Consider the following 16,820-nt stretch of genomic DNA (forward strand, 5'->3'; position numbering starts at 1 on the left):
AGTGTAAGAATTTCCTGTTCAAATTTTAAGTGACACATTGATGAGAAATCTACTTTTTCCACTATTGCCTCACTCAGCTCTCACAGGGCCAGAAGTCTGTGAAGACCACAGATACTGTCTGTTTACAAGAGTAACCTGGTCTCCCACTGGAAGATGCCCAACTCTCTGGTCAACAGAAGGTATGTGTCACTCCTCTGCTGTCTCTCTCTTAGCCGCCTCTTTTGCTGGTAGATTACAAATGCTGAATAAGATATATCTGAGGTACAATCAATATACAATCAAATCACAGAGAACATTGGTATATTTATTCCAACAATTCAGGGTGACAAACAAGAATGGATATGAAATATCTTGGAGAATTTCCTAAAATATTTGAATTCTTACCTGTAGAGATGCAATTAATAATATATGCATTGTTATGCATAACAATATATACATAATTGTGTTTGCAGATCAATGTAATTTCAGGTGAAAGCCATAAGCATCATAAAAAGGAACACTTGACTTGGATTTGTCATCACTTATAGTTATACATATTATTTTATATTTAGCCCAGTCTTAAAAAATAGATTATTAATATGAATCCATTAAATCATAATGGTCAAGCAGAATTCCTCATACATTTGCTTAGATGAATGAAAGCAATTTGATTTTTCATAAAAAGCAAAATGATGTACCTTCTGCAAATGTTAATTTAAACTTAACTACAAACATTCAAAAGACTTTTTTAAAAACATACCCAAACTTGGCAAAAAAAAAAAAAAAAAAAGATATTCAATACTGAAAGATACTCCTGTCTAATGAATTATGTTACATAGTCTAAAAGGTATGAATGCTCTATATGCATTATATTTTATTTTAATTCACATTTTAGATTAGTAGAAACTGTGTAGTTAGACATGAAGTAACTTTATAAATATCATACTTTGTAAGTTTTGAGATCCAGGAGTAATTTCAGATTTCACTTATTACAGAGCTCATTGATTAAATTATGAAATTATACTTCTTTGATTTATTAGAATTCTTTATACAAGTAAACCTGTCCACATTGCCTTTGACATTCATAGATCTTTCTGTGGTTTGCACCACCAGTGGTCTTCCATAAATGATCTACACTTTTATTTATCATTTATGATTTCATATCTTTATCATTAAATCAATTGTCAACTTCTAGTATTATATAAGCACTTTTAAAAATATATTTTGGTCTTTGCTTTCAATGTTCAGATTTCCAGTAAGTTTAGGATGTCATGTAATATTTTTCAACATATAAAATCTTTCTTTTAAAATTAAATGATTTCTAGAACTCCACAGTTATTCAAAGTAAAAATTCACTTGATAACACTGCACTACCTTTTAGTAAGGAAATGTAAATCCCCCAATAACAGACATATACTACAAGAAAATCCTGTATGTGCTAACACTAGTACTCTCAACCTTAGACCACTCAATTTTTAACCAACATGGATTTAAAAGTTGTCAAAAAAGTTGGTACAGCATTTTTTGTACAAGTTTTTAATTTTAACCCAGTTGTTCCACTATCATTGAAAAGTTCTATTGAATCTGACCTTACATTGATAAGGACAATATTATTTCTGAATTCCTTTCTTCTTCCCTAATTTATTGCTTGACATTACTCCAACCAGTACTATTCTCTCAAACATAGAATACCATCGTAATAACAATGTATTCTATCATGAAATGCTGCTTTAAAGCTCTAAGGAAATTAGTACCAAATTTTACATTGTTCAACAGCAAATGAATGCTATCACTCACCACACACTCCACCCACTGTGACTGTCCCAGCAATCTTGTCATCGCCTACACCACTCATCAAGTCCTTCAGTACAGTCTGATTCAGCCCTGTGCCTGACACCATGCAGCTGCAGAGATGAATAACCATGGAGTTACCTATGCAGAACTCAGTCAGATTAAGGGTTCAAAAAGACAGCAAGTGAAAGCTAAGAGCACTAAAAGTCCCATTTCAGAAACTGAGCAGGAAATAACCTATGTAGAATTAAATCTTCAAGATGCTTCAAATCTTCAAAATGCTTCTCAGGATCCTCAAAGGAACAGCAAGAACTCCTACTGTAAAGGTAAAACATGTAATACACATACAGTATATCTGTTGTATGATGTACTATGATGTGCAGTTGGGCTGCAGAATGCAGAGAATGAATAGTAAATGATCTTCCGTATTTCTCATTTCTGAAGATCAGAGCTTGAAGTTGCAATATAGTGTAATTGATATCTGATGACTAACTTTGTTCCAGCCTTGCTATAATTTGTAATCTTTACCAACATCTCCTGGGGTAATAAATTTACTGTAAATGTGATGGTATATTCTGAAAAATGATTATAACAATAGATACAAGCTTGGGGTCCAAATTTTTATATGTGACTCCCTGTGCTTTGTTGGTTCTACTGTATGTAAATTTCCTAAGGATTATTTTTGCCCATCCTTTCTCAGTGTTTTCATTTCTCTTCCAACTATTTACTTTTATGTCCAGGAAAGCTCATTGCTGGGATCCTGGGAATCATTTGCCTTGTCTTGATGTCCACTGTGGTCACAATAGCTGTTATTCCCTGTAAGTGTTTGAATGACTACAAGGGAATTTTTCACTTTAATGATTATCAGTGCCTTGAAATACTGCATAATATTATGGAATTGTATTATCTCATTTTAATGCATGTATGCTCTCTGCGGAATGGCTATTCTGAATTTGTCAAAATATAAATAACAATAATTGTAGAGAGTATTACACACATATTCAGATTTCATAGCTCAAAGACAAGTTATAGGAGAGACCTTATGGAGATATACAAGTTAATTCATGAGACTGGTTAAATCAAATACTGTAAGATATAGAGAGGTTTGTTCTTTATGTTTTTGAAATATTTTCCTCCACACCTTCATTATTTTATTAACTTTTTTTGGTAAGTCAACTTTATTGCACAACTTTCTCATTCTAAATAATAGACCAAGTTTCAAATTAAGAAACTCACATCATTATGATTTATTTACTTTAATAAGTTTTTGTGAGGATTACTTTAATTTTTCTAGTTACTGAAGGAACAGAGCAGAACAAAACACTCCTGGAAACAAGGATCCAAAAAGGTACAATCATTTTCCGAACTCTGATATTAACATAGTTTTCTATTTTATCTCTATTTTAAACAAGGAAAAGATGATAGTAGCTTCTTTTGGGGAAAATAAATTAGAAAATCATGTAATAAAGTTTCAGAAATAATGACTATAGGAGAGTATTACTTCTAATGTAACAATCTGAAGAAATACTCAAATTCCCATATCCATTGTTACCCATTACCTCAAATTTCCTCCTGCTATACCAGGGATAAGGGATAAATCTAAAATAATGGTTTCCTCCAGTGACTCTCATGACATGGAGAGATGGAAATTTTGGGGTGTTTGCTCTATATAAACACATAAGTTAGGGAATGATTGGCTAATCATTCTCTGTTGAGTGTGCATAAGCATATTTTGTCCTATTTATACCTTCCTAGGTATACATGGATATGTTATGCACACATATATGTACACATAGGTGATCATGTAAATTAATTTGAATTTGTTAGCATTCAAAATTCTTTTGGATGACATCTCATAACCTTTCTCCAGCTTATCACTGTTGTCCGAAAGAGTGGCTTACATATTCTAACAATTGCTATTATATTAGCACTGAAAGAAAATCATGGAATGAGAGTTCAGCATCCTGTGCTTCTAAGAACTCTAACCTACTTTCCATAGATGATGAAGAGGAAATGGTAAGATTCAAATGTTTCCATTTTAATAAGATCTTATCAGTTAATATTATAATATTATACTTGTAGAGTTCATCCATAGTTTTATGTTTGTGTTTGTATTTATAGTTAATTGTTATTGTTTTAAAGTCTGCTAATGTTCCATAGTTTGACTCTAAATATTTTATTTATATTTTATACTGTTAATGTACATTTGATAAATTTCAGTCTAGCTTTTCATAGAAAACTGTGCTTCTATATATGCCATTTTGCCTAAATTAACCTTTACTATTTAATCTTACCACACATCAAAGAAATTGTCTATGATTGTGAAATTGATCACAAAGGAGCTAGAACCACATAATTACAAATCAGATCCTGAAATAGAAGCTTAGAGCCTTTATTAGCCCTGCTAATTTTCATATTGTGAAATATCTTTGCTTATTTTTGGACTTCATATCAATGGACTCATGCAGTGTGCAATTTAAATGTGTCACCTTTCACTCTCACATATTTGTAATCCGTCTCTATTATCAATTAGTCTATTGTTTGTGAATGTTCACTGCCCTGTCTTACATGAATATGACCTTTTAAAATCTATTCTTAGAAATTTAGTCCTTTTAGTATGTGGGTATCATTAACAATTATTTTATGGAAAACCTTTCCTTGTCTATTTTCACACATTGTATGTATAGTAATTTATGCATGACTATGTAGTAGTCATATACTTAGGCATATAAATATAAAAAGCCTATAAAAATAGTAGTAATATATTTAGGCATATAAGTATAGTAGTAAATATTTAGGTATATAAATATTACATTTATCATCATAAAACACAAACATAGAACTATAACATTATAATTGTATTTATGTTTAATTATAATACCTTTTTATTTAAGGATTAGAATGAAATTGCATGGTCATAGTTATGTGTTTTCAATTTATTAAATTATTCCAATGTTTTTGCTAATGTATTGTGTAAATATATACTTTATCAAATAGAACCTTGGTCCAAAATTCTGTAGTCTTAGAAAAATTAATTCAGGGGCGCCTGGGTGGCTCAGTGGGTTGGGCCGCTGCCTTCGGCTCAGGTCATGATCTCAGGGTCCTGGAATCGAGTCCCGCATCGGGCTCTCTGCTCAGCGAGAAGCCTGCTTCCCTCTCTCTCTCTCTCTCCCTCTCCGTCTACTTGTGATCTCTCTCTGTCAAATAAATAAATAAAATCTTTAAAAAAAAAAAGAAAAATTAATTCAGTAGTCTCAGAAAAAATAATTCAATAAGATCTGGTGGTTCTATAACAGTACTATTTTTCTGGGCCATGAATCATTAGGATGTTATCTTTTGTGAGGATGAGAAGTCCTCTAGTGTGTCTCTTGCCCATTTCTCCTAGATGATGTCTTCTTTTCCCGTCTTAGAAGTCCTTGTCATATTTTAGAAATGAGCTCTTTTTTGAGTTTATAAGATACAAATACATTTTGATGCAGTGTCTTACATTTTTACTATCATATTGGAGTTTTTAATCACCAATATTTATTTATTTGTTTGTTTATTATTTATTTATTTAATATTTTATTTATTTATTTGAGAGAGACACACACAGACAGTGGGAGCAAGCATGAGCAGGGGGAGGGGCAGGAGGAGAGGGAGAAGCAGACTCCTGGGCTGAGCAGGGAGCCTAACAGGGTGCTAGATCCCAGGACCCTGATCATGAACTGAATTGAAGGCAGCCACTTAACCAACTGAACCACCCACATGCCCCAAGTACAAAAATTTATTAATGTAACTCTAGTTCAACTTATCATTTGGGTGTTAGTGATTGTTTTGGACTTATTTCAGAAATTAGTCTAAATTAATTAATATAATTGCCTATGTTATTTTCCAGGATTTACAGTTTTATTTCTTTTTCATTCTTAAATAGGGTTTATAACCCATTGGGAATTTATTTTTTGTGATGCTGTGTTTGTCATACTGTGAGATAATAGATTTTTGATGAATAACGCAGTTAGTGTCTAAAAATTTTCTCTTTCTAGCATGCCTTTTTTCCACTATTTTGACTGGAGACAAAAAACATCTTGGGGCTTTTATCTGTCCCCATTGGTGGCCGTGGGTTGGCAGCCTCTCTGTCACCAGTCTGGGACAGGTGAGGGAAAGAGAAATTCCAGGGAACTCACCACTATGTCATTCCTCGGGTCTAGAGTACCTGGTTCTGTCAGCTTTCTTATCACCTATCTGAATCTTCTTATGTTGTCTTTATATACTGTCCAGGGTTTTAGCTGTATTTGGTGGGAGAAATAGTGAAAAGTTTTTCTTCTCTATCTTTCCAGAACCAGAAGTCTGATTTGTAGTGGTTTTATTTTGTATGTTCCTAAGACTAATAGTGTTGAACATCTTTTCCTATACTCATTTACCATTCATATAATGTTTTTTGAAGAAGTTGACTATTGAAATGTTTTGGTTACATTTTTAATTTTTGTAATTATACTTTGAGAATTCTTTATGTATCCTGGCAGCCGGTCATTTATGAGATTATGATTTGTAAATATTTCCTCTGAAGTCTATGATTTACCTCTCTTTTCTCTTCAAAGAGTAGAAATTATCCTGTCAAACTACACTTCACCAATTTTTTCTTTTATGGATCATGTTTTTCTTGTTCTATTGTCTGCCAACATTAGGTCATGCATTTTTTTCTAATACATCTTCCTGAAATCTTATTATTTACATTTATGTATGATCAATTTTAGCAGTTTTGTACATAGTATAAAGTATATATTTATTAAAAATATTTGATACTCCATTCTTTCCACAATATTTTTTAAAAAGACTATACTTCCTCCACTGAATTATTCGTATCTTTGTTGAAATCTACATTCCGTATGTGTGGATATAAACTTTGCACTTCTATTTCATTAACCTCCTCATGTATTTTTATGTCAATTTCATACTTTAAAAACCATCCTTTTTTAAACATTGAGTTTATACTCGTTCTTTCCAGAGTTATATCTATTCTAGATCTTTGCATGAATGTTTCCTACTTATTTCTATCTTGCTAAAGATATTTTTTAAAATAAGAGTGAATGTTAATTTTATTAATTGCCTTCTGTATCAGGGAAATCATATCATTTGATCTTATTTACTCTGCTAATATGATGAAGTATGACTACGGAATTTCAAACGTAAATCCAACATTGTATTGTTCCAATAAATCTACTTATGTCATAGTCCTTTATTTTTACACATTGTCCAAATCTATTTATGAATGCCACAAACATGTAATTTCCTTTTTTTTTTAGCATTCCCATCAAAATGCACATAACACATATTTTATTAGCCCCTTTTTCTACCCTCAAGGGTTTGTATTTACTGTTCAATTAGCATTACATTTTTCCTTATTCATAAACATCTAAATATTCTGTAACTGAGTGTGAAAAGCTTTCTGAATGACAGATTAAATTGTATTAGAAGTTGTAACAACACTTCTGATATTTTCATTTCTTTTTTTTTTTCAAAGATTTAATTTATTTATTTGACAGAGAGAGAGAGAGAGATCACAAGCAGGCAGAGAGGCAGGCAGAGAGAGGGCGGGGGAAGCAGGCTCCCTACCGAGCAGAGAGCCCGATGTGGGGCTCGATCCCACGACTCTGGGATCATGACCTGAGCCGAAGGCAGAAGCTTAACCCACTGAGCCACCCAGGAGCCCCTCTTTTTTTTTTTTTTTTTTTTTTTTTTTTTGTATAAGGATCTCAAATTTTATTTTTTTTATTTATTTTCAGCATAACAGTATTCATTGTTTTTGTACCACACCCAGTGCTCCATTCAGTCCATGCCCTCTCTAATACCCACCCCATTTTCCCCCAACCTCCCACCCCCCCCACCTCTTCAAACCCTTCAGATTGTTTTTCAGAGTCCATAGTCTCTCATGGTTCACCTCCCCTTCCAATTTCCCTCAACTCCCTTCTCTTCTCCATCTCCCCTTGTCCTCCATGCTATTTGGTATGCTCCACAAATAAGTGAAACCGTATGATAATTGACTCTCTCTGCTTGACTTATTTCACTCAGCATAATCTCTTCCAGTCCCATCCATGTTGCTACAAAAGTTGGGTATTCATCCTTTCTGATGGAGGCATAATACTCTATAGTGTATATGGACCACATCTTCCTTATCCATTCGTCTGTTGAAGGGCATCTTGGTTCTTTCCACAGTTTGGCGACCGTGGCCATTGCTGCTATAAACATTGGGGTACAGATGGCCCTTCTTTTCATTTCTTTTTGTTTTTGTTTTCACAAAGTTGAATTTGGTAGGATTTTTTCAATTTTATGTCTAGTTTTAAATATGTTTGCATATTTTCAAAATAGTCTCTTATGATAATTTTACTGTGGTATAATGTACATACAGATGGATGCAATTTTACATGCCAAAAGATGCCAATAGATGGGTGCATTTTCAAGACTCACCATCATGTGGAATGAGAATACAAATATTGCCATCACTACAAAATGCCCCTTTCATGTTCTAATCTGCATTTAAAAAACACTTTATGTAAATGGAATCATACAGTATGTATTCTTTCTTTCTTGGCTCTTTCAGGGAAAGCAAAACTTGTGCAATGCACCTATTACTTGCATGAGGTGTTCAATTGTCCAAACTCATTTCTTTTTTTTTTTTTTTAAGATTTTATTTATTTATTTATTTGTCAGAGAGAGAGAGAGAGAGAGAGAACGTGCACATAAGCGGGCAGAGTGGCAGGCAGAGGCGGAGAGAGAAGCAGGCTCCCCGCCGAGCAAGGAGCCCAATGCGGGACTCGATCCAATGACCCTGGGATTGCGACCTGAGCCAAAGGCAGCGGCTCAACCGACTGAGCCACCCAGGCATCCCTCCAAACTCATTTCTGTTCCATTGTCTGCTTCTACTTAAATTTATTTATCCATACTACTGCTGATGCTCTTGGATATTTGGGAATTGATCCATTTGGGGCTACTGTGAGTTATTCTACTATACATAATTCAGAATCAGCTTTCGGCTAAATATATGTTTATCATTTCCTTGTTCTCTAACTCTAATTGGCTCTTCTCTGCAGAGCTTCTTTTTTTTTTAAGATTTTTTTTTAAATTTATTTGTCAGAGAGAGAGGGAGAGAGAGCGAGCACAGGCGGACAGAATGGCAGGCAGAGGCAGAGGGAGAAGCAGGCTCCCCACCAAGCAAGGAGCCCGATGTGGGACTCGATCCCAGGACGCTGGGATCATGACCTGAGCCACCCAGACGTCCCTCTGCATAGCTTCTTGAGAAGGTTATCAGGTCATGCATTTTATAACATTCTTCCTTTTGAGTATAAGTGACAAAGCTTCACATTGTCTCTAAACGCCACTTTAGTTCCACTCTAAAAGTTTCAATATAGCCTCAGTTTAGTATCATCCACTACAAGGTATATTCACAGATTTCATCTTGGAACTATACATTTTTCAGAAGTATACCACTTTTCCACAAGTTTGAAAATTGTCCACATGTCTTTCCATTGTTGCTTATAATTTAATCCTTTGTCTATTACTTTGAATATCTCCATTCTTCAAAAATGTGATCCCTATTTATGACCTAGACCTCTTTCTCCATATATCAGTTGTCAGGCTTGTTCCTACTGCTTGGATAGTCTTCCATAGGCCTCCTGATTTTGTGACTAGCTGTTCTCTCCCTACTAATGGAACAGCTTTTAAATCTCCAACTATACCATTAAATTGTTTATTTATCCTTCCAAATCCATCATTTTCTGTTTCATGGTGTTTGAAGGTTCTGTTGCAAAGTGAATAATATATTTTTTTAATTGTTTTATTTTCCTCTTATATTGAGAGCCTTAACATGTTGAAATGTTTCTTTTAATTTCTAATAATATATCTTATTTTTACAGTTACCTTGTCTGACACTAGAATAGCTATTTCTGCTCATTTATGGGCTGATTGTTGCAGGGTAGATCTTTTGTTATCCATTTTTTACACCTATTTGTGCTTTTGAGTCTAATGTGTGTCTGTTACAGAAAGCATGTAGATCTTACCTTTTCACTTGGGAGACAATTTCTATCTTTTGATTGAAATATTTATTTAATTCACTTGAATATCTTTAATGGAATAGTTGGGGTTGGATCTGTTATTTTGCTACTTATTCTATGTCTGTGTCTTTATTTCTTTTTCCATGTTGCCCGACAACTTTTGTATTAAATGTGTTAATTCCATTTTAATTCCTCTATTTTTGTCTTAGCTATATTCTTAAGTTATTTCCTTTGTAGAAGCTGTAGGTATTACAAATATATCTGTTGTTTGTTTTTAATAGCTAAAATAGACATATAGCATTGTATAAATTTAACCATACAATGTGTTCATTTGATACACTTATGTATTAGAATATGATTACTAAGATAATGCTAGATAACACTTTTATCATGTCATGTATTTATCATTTTTGTGGCTATTGAGAGCAGCAAAGATTTAGTTTTACCAACTTTGATGTTTATAATACAGTAATGCTGACTATAATCACTACATTGTGCTTAGACTTCCAGAACTTATTATCTACTAGCTACTTTGTATTCTTAAACATCTCCCAAATTCCCCCTACTTCACAGCCTTTGCTAAACAACATTCTGTTCTTTGCTTTTACAAGTTCATTTTTTTAGAATCTCCACATAAGTGAGACGACAGTGTTTATCTATCTCCGTCAGACTTTTGTCACTTACTATAATGTCTTCAAGATCTATCAATTTGCCACAAATGGCATGATTTTCTACTTCCTCATGTCTGAATAATATTTCAATATGCATAAATATATTTGTGCATGTTTGTGTATGTGTATATATATTGTACATTCTTTAATTATTTATCTGTTGACAGATGCTTAGGTTCCTTCCATAACTGGCTACTGTGACTAATGTTGCAATGAGAATGGATATGCAGATATAACTTTGAGATGATTTCAGTTCTTTTAAATATATACATAAGAGTGGCATTACTGATTCTTATGGCAGTTTTATTTTAATTTCTTAAAAACCACCACATTATTATCCATTTGGCAGTACAAATTTACATTTCCTTCAAAGGACTTCCTTTTCTTGACATGCTCACCAAAATTAGATAATTCTTATCTTTTTTAAAAAAACATCCTAACCAGGGTGAGGAGATATTTTATTGTGGTTTATTGGCATTTACCTGATGATTAGTGATTTAGAGCACCTTTCACATATCTTTTGACCTTTTGTATGTCTTCAGAAAAATGTCTTCTCAGGTCTCTTGCCCATTTTTTTTTTTTGCCCATTTTTAAAATTGCATTATTTTCTTTGTTTTTACCACATTGTGTGAGTTCTTTATATATTTTGGATATTAGTCCCTTATCTGATTTATAGTTGATATTCTCTCCTGTTCTGTGCATTGTTCTTTCAATTCTTTTTTTATTGTTTCCTTTGCTGTTCAGAAGCTCCTTAGTTTAATGCAGTCCTAGTTTTTTATTTTAGTTTTTGTTGCCTATGCTTTTGGTGACTTATCCACAAAATCATTGCCTCTACCAACATCCAATATCCTTATCCTTCGGCCTCTACTAGTGATTTTATATTTTTATATGTTTTTATGTTACTTATTTTTGTCTTTTTTTCAGCTTTAAGAACTCACTTTAATGGGCACCTGGGTGGCTCAGTTGGTTAAGCCTCTGCCTCAGCTCAGGTCATGATCCCAGGATCCTGGGATCCAGTCCTGCATTGGGCTCCTTGCTAGGTGGGGAGCCTGCTTCCCCCTCCCGCTCTGCCCGCCTCTCTGCCTCCTTGTGGTTTCTCTCTCTGTCAAATAAATAAATAAAATCTTTACCAAAAAAAAAAAAAAAAGAATTCACTTTAACATTTCCATAGGGCAGATCGAATAGTTAACATTTCTTCTGACACATGGCATTAACCAACCATCACTAGGATCTTGCTTCTCCTCTCCTCTGACTGCCATCTTGGGTGAGAGTTAACACTTTGACATGCTATCCTCGGAGATGCTGGAAAAGTCTTTATCTCTTCTTCAATTCTGAATGACAGCTTTGTTGAGTAAGGTATTCTTGGTTGACAGGTCATTTTCCCATTGATCACATTAAACATATCATCCCACTCTCTCCTGTGTCATCCATGGGAAGAAGTTCTTGCTGAGAGGATCCTTTTTGGTGTCTAGTTTGGCATGCTGACCTCAGAGCTTTCAAAGCATTATTGGAACTATCATCCAGGATCAGGTACCAATGGAAACACCATAGCAACTGCGTGTTGGTGCACAGGTGCACTTGCTGTGGCTGTGGCACTCGGGTCTGGGGTGCAGACATGTGCACGTATTCCCTGGAAACTGTACTTGGGTCTCAGGGGCTCACCATGTGACTCTGGCTGGCTGGAGGGAAGAATGTAGCAGTGACATGGGCTCTTGGATGACAAGATTCATTTGAGACGTGAGGCTGTGGGGCAGGGTGTGGTAGCAGCATAGTCTGAGGACAATAAGTCGAAGTTTCAATTCTGTCCCAAGTAGCAGTCATAAGATAGCAGCAGCATGAACCAGTGGTGGTTTTTTCAAATCATGTGTCAGGACCCAAGGAGCTGAGCATAGAGCTCTAGCAGTCTAACCCCCAATAACAATTCAAAGCCGTGACCTGGGAGCTGAAAATTTGTCTTGGGATGTAGCAGTACAGTACCCCCAATAAGTACTCAGGACCCTGTCAAGGAACCTACAAAATGGGGCTCAAGGCAGTGAGAGCTTGGCCCTAGCAATGACGGGTCAGAGCCTTGAGCTTCCATAGGTGGAGGAAAAGGTCCAAGCAGCAGCAACCTGGTGTTAGCAATGGCAGCTCAGAGTCCAGGCCTGGGATGGGGTTGCGGTTCAGAGCAGAGCACCATTTACAGTAAGACCCAGAGCCATAACATGGAACCCGATAGGTGGGGCAGAACATCGTGGCATTTCATCCATGTTGTAGCATGTGACAGGATTTCCTTCCTTTCCAAGGCTGAATAATATTATATTGGTATGTGTATACTATGTTTTCTTGATCCATTCATCCGTCAGTGGACTTTTGGGCTGCTTCAATCTCTTGGCTCCTGTGAATAATGCTGTAGTCAGTGTGGGTGAACAGATATCTATTTTAGATCTTGCTTTCAATTCTTTTATATATTTCCTATATGTGGAGTTACTCATTCATATGGCAATTCTAGTTTCAATTTTTTGAAGAAACACCATACTGTTTTTCATATTTTCATAATAGCTCACCAATATATATTCCCAACAATAGTGTATTGGTAAGACAACACTTTTTTTTTTTAATAGTATACATCTTAAGGAGTATGAGGAAATATGTCTTAGAGAATTTGATTTGCATCTCTCTGATAACTAGTGATATTGAGCATCCTTTCATATGTTTTTAACCATTTGTATATTTTCTCTGGAAAAATCTCCATTTAATTCCTTTGCCCATTTTTAAATTGGGTTATTTGGTTTTTGTTGTTGTTGTTACTAACTCATATGATTCCTTATATATTTTGGATATGAATCCTTTGTTTGATATACAATTTATAAGCATTTTTTTTTTCATACTCTGTCATTTCATTCTCTTAATCATGCCCTTTGAGTCAGAGAAACATTTTAGTTTAATGTAGCCCATTTGTCTACAATAGACTTTTCCTTTGTGGTCTTTGCCTTTGGTGTCATATCAAGAAATTATTGCCAAATACAATGTTTTCCCTTTCCCCTCATATTTTCTTCAAGGAATTTTACAGTTTTATATCTTGTGTTTAGGTCTTTAACCTGGTTTGAGTTAGCTTCAGTATATGCTGTAAATATTGGCCTCCAATTTTATTCTCTTATATCAGATAATCAGTTTCCCAACACCGTTTGTGAAAGATACAGTCCCTTCCCTACTGAATGGTCTCGGCACACTCATCAAAAATGATTAGACCAAATACCCATAGTTTTGGCACACTCATCAAAAATGATTAGACCAAATATGATTATGACCAAAAATGATTAGACCAAATACACATAGTTTTGTGTCTGGGTATATTTTTAAATTATTGTTTACATGGGGAATTTAGGGTTTCGTGTATCTTCATCTTGTTGATGTTATCCCCCTGCAATCTGAAATACTATGCCAGGCAGATAGGGATTCTGTGGTTAGATAATGGGTTCTAATGCTGCTGGAGGTGGAAGATATTATCACCCATTCCCTGATCTTCACACTGATTCCGGTCCCTTCATGATCTATTCTGTTCCCTCGGGAATATTTTTTTTGTCTGTGGTTTGGAAGTGTGCTTCAGCCATTTCATTATGAATTCTTTGTTGTGGATTTCTATGTGCTCTACTAGTAGTTTGCTAAGCCCCTGGTGTCCAGGACTATTTTTTAAATATTTGAGAAGTTGTTCATACATTCTGCCCTAGGATTTTTTTTTTTCTGTTGTCTTTTTTCTTTTTTTCTGCCCTGTTGTCCTTCTCAGTTTGAATTTCGACCTATGCAGGTTTTCCTGATACTATTTGGAATGTCCTGAACATTGTTATTTTTTCTTTTTTCTTTCTCATCCTATGGGATGAATAAATTATGTTACTCCTTTGACAACCTGATCAATTTTTTTTCTACTGCATCACAAATTTTTCTGTATTGCCAATACGTGAATTTTTCATTTGAGGTATGTATTTATAAACAGGATTTCTGAGCTCTAGTTGCATAGTTTTATTTCTCTGTTGATAATTCCTACTTGAACTATTGCTGCCATAATATTTTCATTTAATTATTTGAACACAGTTTTCTTTATAATTTACATAGATTTTTAAATATTACTTTAAAATACTTTTTTTTTTTCAAATAAATTTAACATCTTATCTCCATACAAGTTTCTATAGACCTTATTTTCCCTTAGTATGGAAGACATTTTCCAGTTCCTTTCCACTCTTTTTTTTTCTTGAAGATTTTATTTATCTATTTTAGAGAAAGAGAGAGTGAACACATGCAAGCAGGGAGGTGTGGAGTGCGAGGGAGAATGAATCTGAAGCAGATTGCACTGACTGTGGAGCCTGACAGGGGCTCAATCCCACAACCACAAGATCATGATTAAATAAAACCAGGAGGGCGCCTGGGTGGCTCAGTGGGTTAAGCCACTGCCTTCGGCTCAGGTCATGATCTCAGGGTCCTGGGATTGAGTCCCACATCGGGCTCTCTGCTCAGAAAGAAGCCTGCTTCTCTCTCTCTCTCTCTCTGCCTGCCTCTCCATCTACTTATGATCTATCTCTCTCTGTCAAATAAAAAAAAAAAATCTTAAAAAAAAATAAAAAATAAATAAAACCAGGAGTCAGACACTTAACTGACTGAGACACCCAGGCACCCCTCCCAGTTCATTCTTTTTAAAATTTTTAGGTAGAATTTTCGATAATATAGTTTAGTAAGTATGCATTCTATTTCATTTTTCTTTGATTTATTATTTTTGAAACTTGCAAAAAGTTTTACTGCAAAATTTTCTGTCTGCCTGCTGATAGGTCTGCTCAGTTTTTCCAAATTCTTATTGTTTATTTTTATTTTTGAGCCAACATTCCTAGGGCTTGCCCTTGTGACTTTGTAGTTTAGATGTCAAACACTAATTTTTTCCAAAGACTGTGTGGAAAGACTGCAAGTCAGTAGAGCTTCCACCATCTGCCATGTGATATGTGTGCATGTGTGTGTGTGCACATGTGTGTGTATATGTGTGTGTGTGTGTGAGAGAGAGAGAGAGAGAGAGAAGGGGGGGATTGCTCATAACTTTACTAGCAGTTCTATTTTCTACTGGGTTCATCTTGGTATCCTCTTCCTATATGCTTATATATATATTTTTTTTTTTTCCATCCACCAAGAGTGTGTAGAGAGTTCTTGTCAACTCTTTCATTGTACTCTCAGTAACAGAATCTTAAGTATTTATGGGGGTCACAGTGTTTGACCACAACATCTGACTAGTAAACATATGGGTTTTCTTCATTTGTACCAAAAGAAATCATCACTTTGAGCTGAAAAGTCAATGGGCTATTTCAGTCCCTTATCTACTGCTAATTGAGTCTGTGGCACCAACACCATTGCTTTCTGCAGCTTTTCCAAATTGTGGAACTACAAGTTTCTGGATCACTGAGATACAGTGGGCAGGCAGGGAGGCAAGGGAGCAGTGCTGGACAAGAAGACTACGGATGTGCTTTTTCTTGCTTGAATCACTAGGAGTGATTTTCAATGATAGATATTTCATAAAATATTGTTAACCTTTGATCAGTTTTTAGGACCCAGAAATTGTTGCCTTTGTAAGTTTGTCCTCTTCGCTCACTCCTACTATGATACTCTTATAATATGTCCGGTGTGTAACATTTATGATAGTTTGAAAGAATATCTAATGATAGAACATTATATGATAGTTTAAAAGATTCTATAAAGTAAGAAAGAGTTAAATTTGTTACTACAAAATTCAAATGACTATGAGCTTTTATTTGATTTCTAATAAAATTTGCTTTCTCATAGTGTTTGTTGGATGTCTTCATTCATTCTTCATGGATTAAAGTCTCCCAGAGAAGCCACTATAATTCACCTGTGTGGCCAAAAGGCTCACCTTTCTTTTCCAAAGGGTAAGTTTCTTGAGAACATTTATATTTCATGACTTAAAAGAATTGCTTTTACAAAGAAAAATAGCAATAGCAAACCATATATATATATATAAACTATATATAGTTTATATAGTGAACAACTATATAAATACAATTGTTGAGGTGTTTCTATAGAAAAATTATATGGGGCAGATTTAGAGATATAACTATTTGTCTAAATAAATTGTTTATTCAACAGAATATTTTGTTATGTATTGCTAAGATTAATACCATCTAATTCTCTGTATTTCAGGTTGTCGGTATCCTCAGAGAGTGACAAGAATTGCCCATTTTTTTATTTTGACTCAAGAAAATGTTCTTTTGACTCCTGTTTAGAAAGGAAAACATATGTTTGTAAGCACCAGGCATATTAGCCCCTTAATTTTGGTATAATGCTGTCTCACCATCTTAAAAAATTATATAGGGCACCT

At 34.6% G+C, this 16,820-nt stretch overlaps 1 protein-coding gene across 1 annotated transcript; it reads left to right on the top strand.

Annotated features, from left to right (window-relative positions):
• The first annotated feature begins 1,874 nt into the window (after window positions 1-1,874).
• LOC125107356 (NKG2-A/NKG2-B type II integral membrane protein-like) lies at window positions 1,875-16,796 on the top strand. Its single transcript, XM_047742344.1, has 6 exons — window positions 1,875-2,096; window positions 2,511-2,588; window positions 3,065-3,118; window positions 3,641-3,786; window positions 16,268-16,371; window positions 16,643-16,796. Exons 1-6 carry the CDS (start codon window positions 1,892-1,894, stop codon window positions 16,761-16,763), a joined length of 708 nt encoding a protein of 235 aa, XP_047598300.1. The 5' UTR covers window positions 1,875-1,891; the 3' UTR covers window positions 16,764-16,796.
• The last annotated feature ends 24 nt before the right edge of the window (window positions 16,797-16,820 follow it).

The sequence above is a fragment of the Lutra lutra genome, chromosome 8 (genome assembly GCF_902655055.1).
Source record: "Lutra lutra chromosome 8, mLutLut1.2, whole genome shotgun sequence".
NCBI lineage: Eukaryota > Metazoa > Chordata > Mammalia > Carnivora > Mustelidae > Lutra > Lutra lutra.

Bases quoted from the DNA above. Each gene is read 5' to 3' on its own strand.
- LOC125107356 (XM_047742344.1), top strand. From the start codon at position 1,892: ATGAATAACCATGGAGTTACCTATGCAGAACTCAGTCAGATTAAGGGT. The intron at 2,097-2,510 runs GTAAAACATGTA...TTTTATGTCCAG, and splicing joins CAAGAACTCCTACTGTAAAG to GAAAGCTCATTGCTGGGATC. The intron at 16,372-16,642 runs GTAAGTTTCTTG...TCTGTATTTCAG, and splicing joins TCACCTTTCTTTTCCAAAGG to GTTGTCGGTATCCTCAGAGA.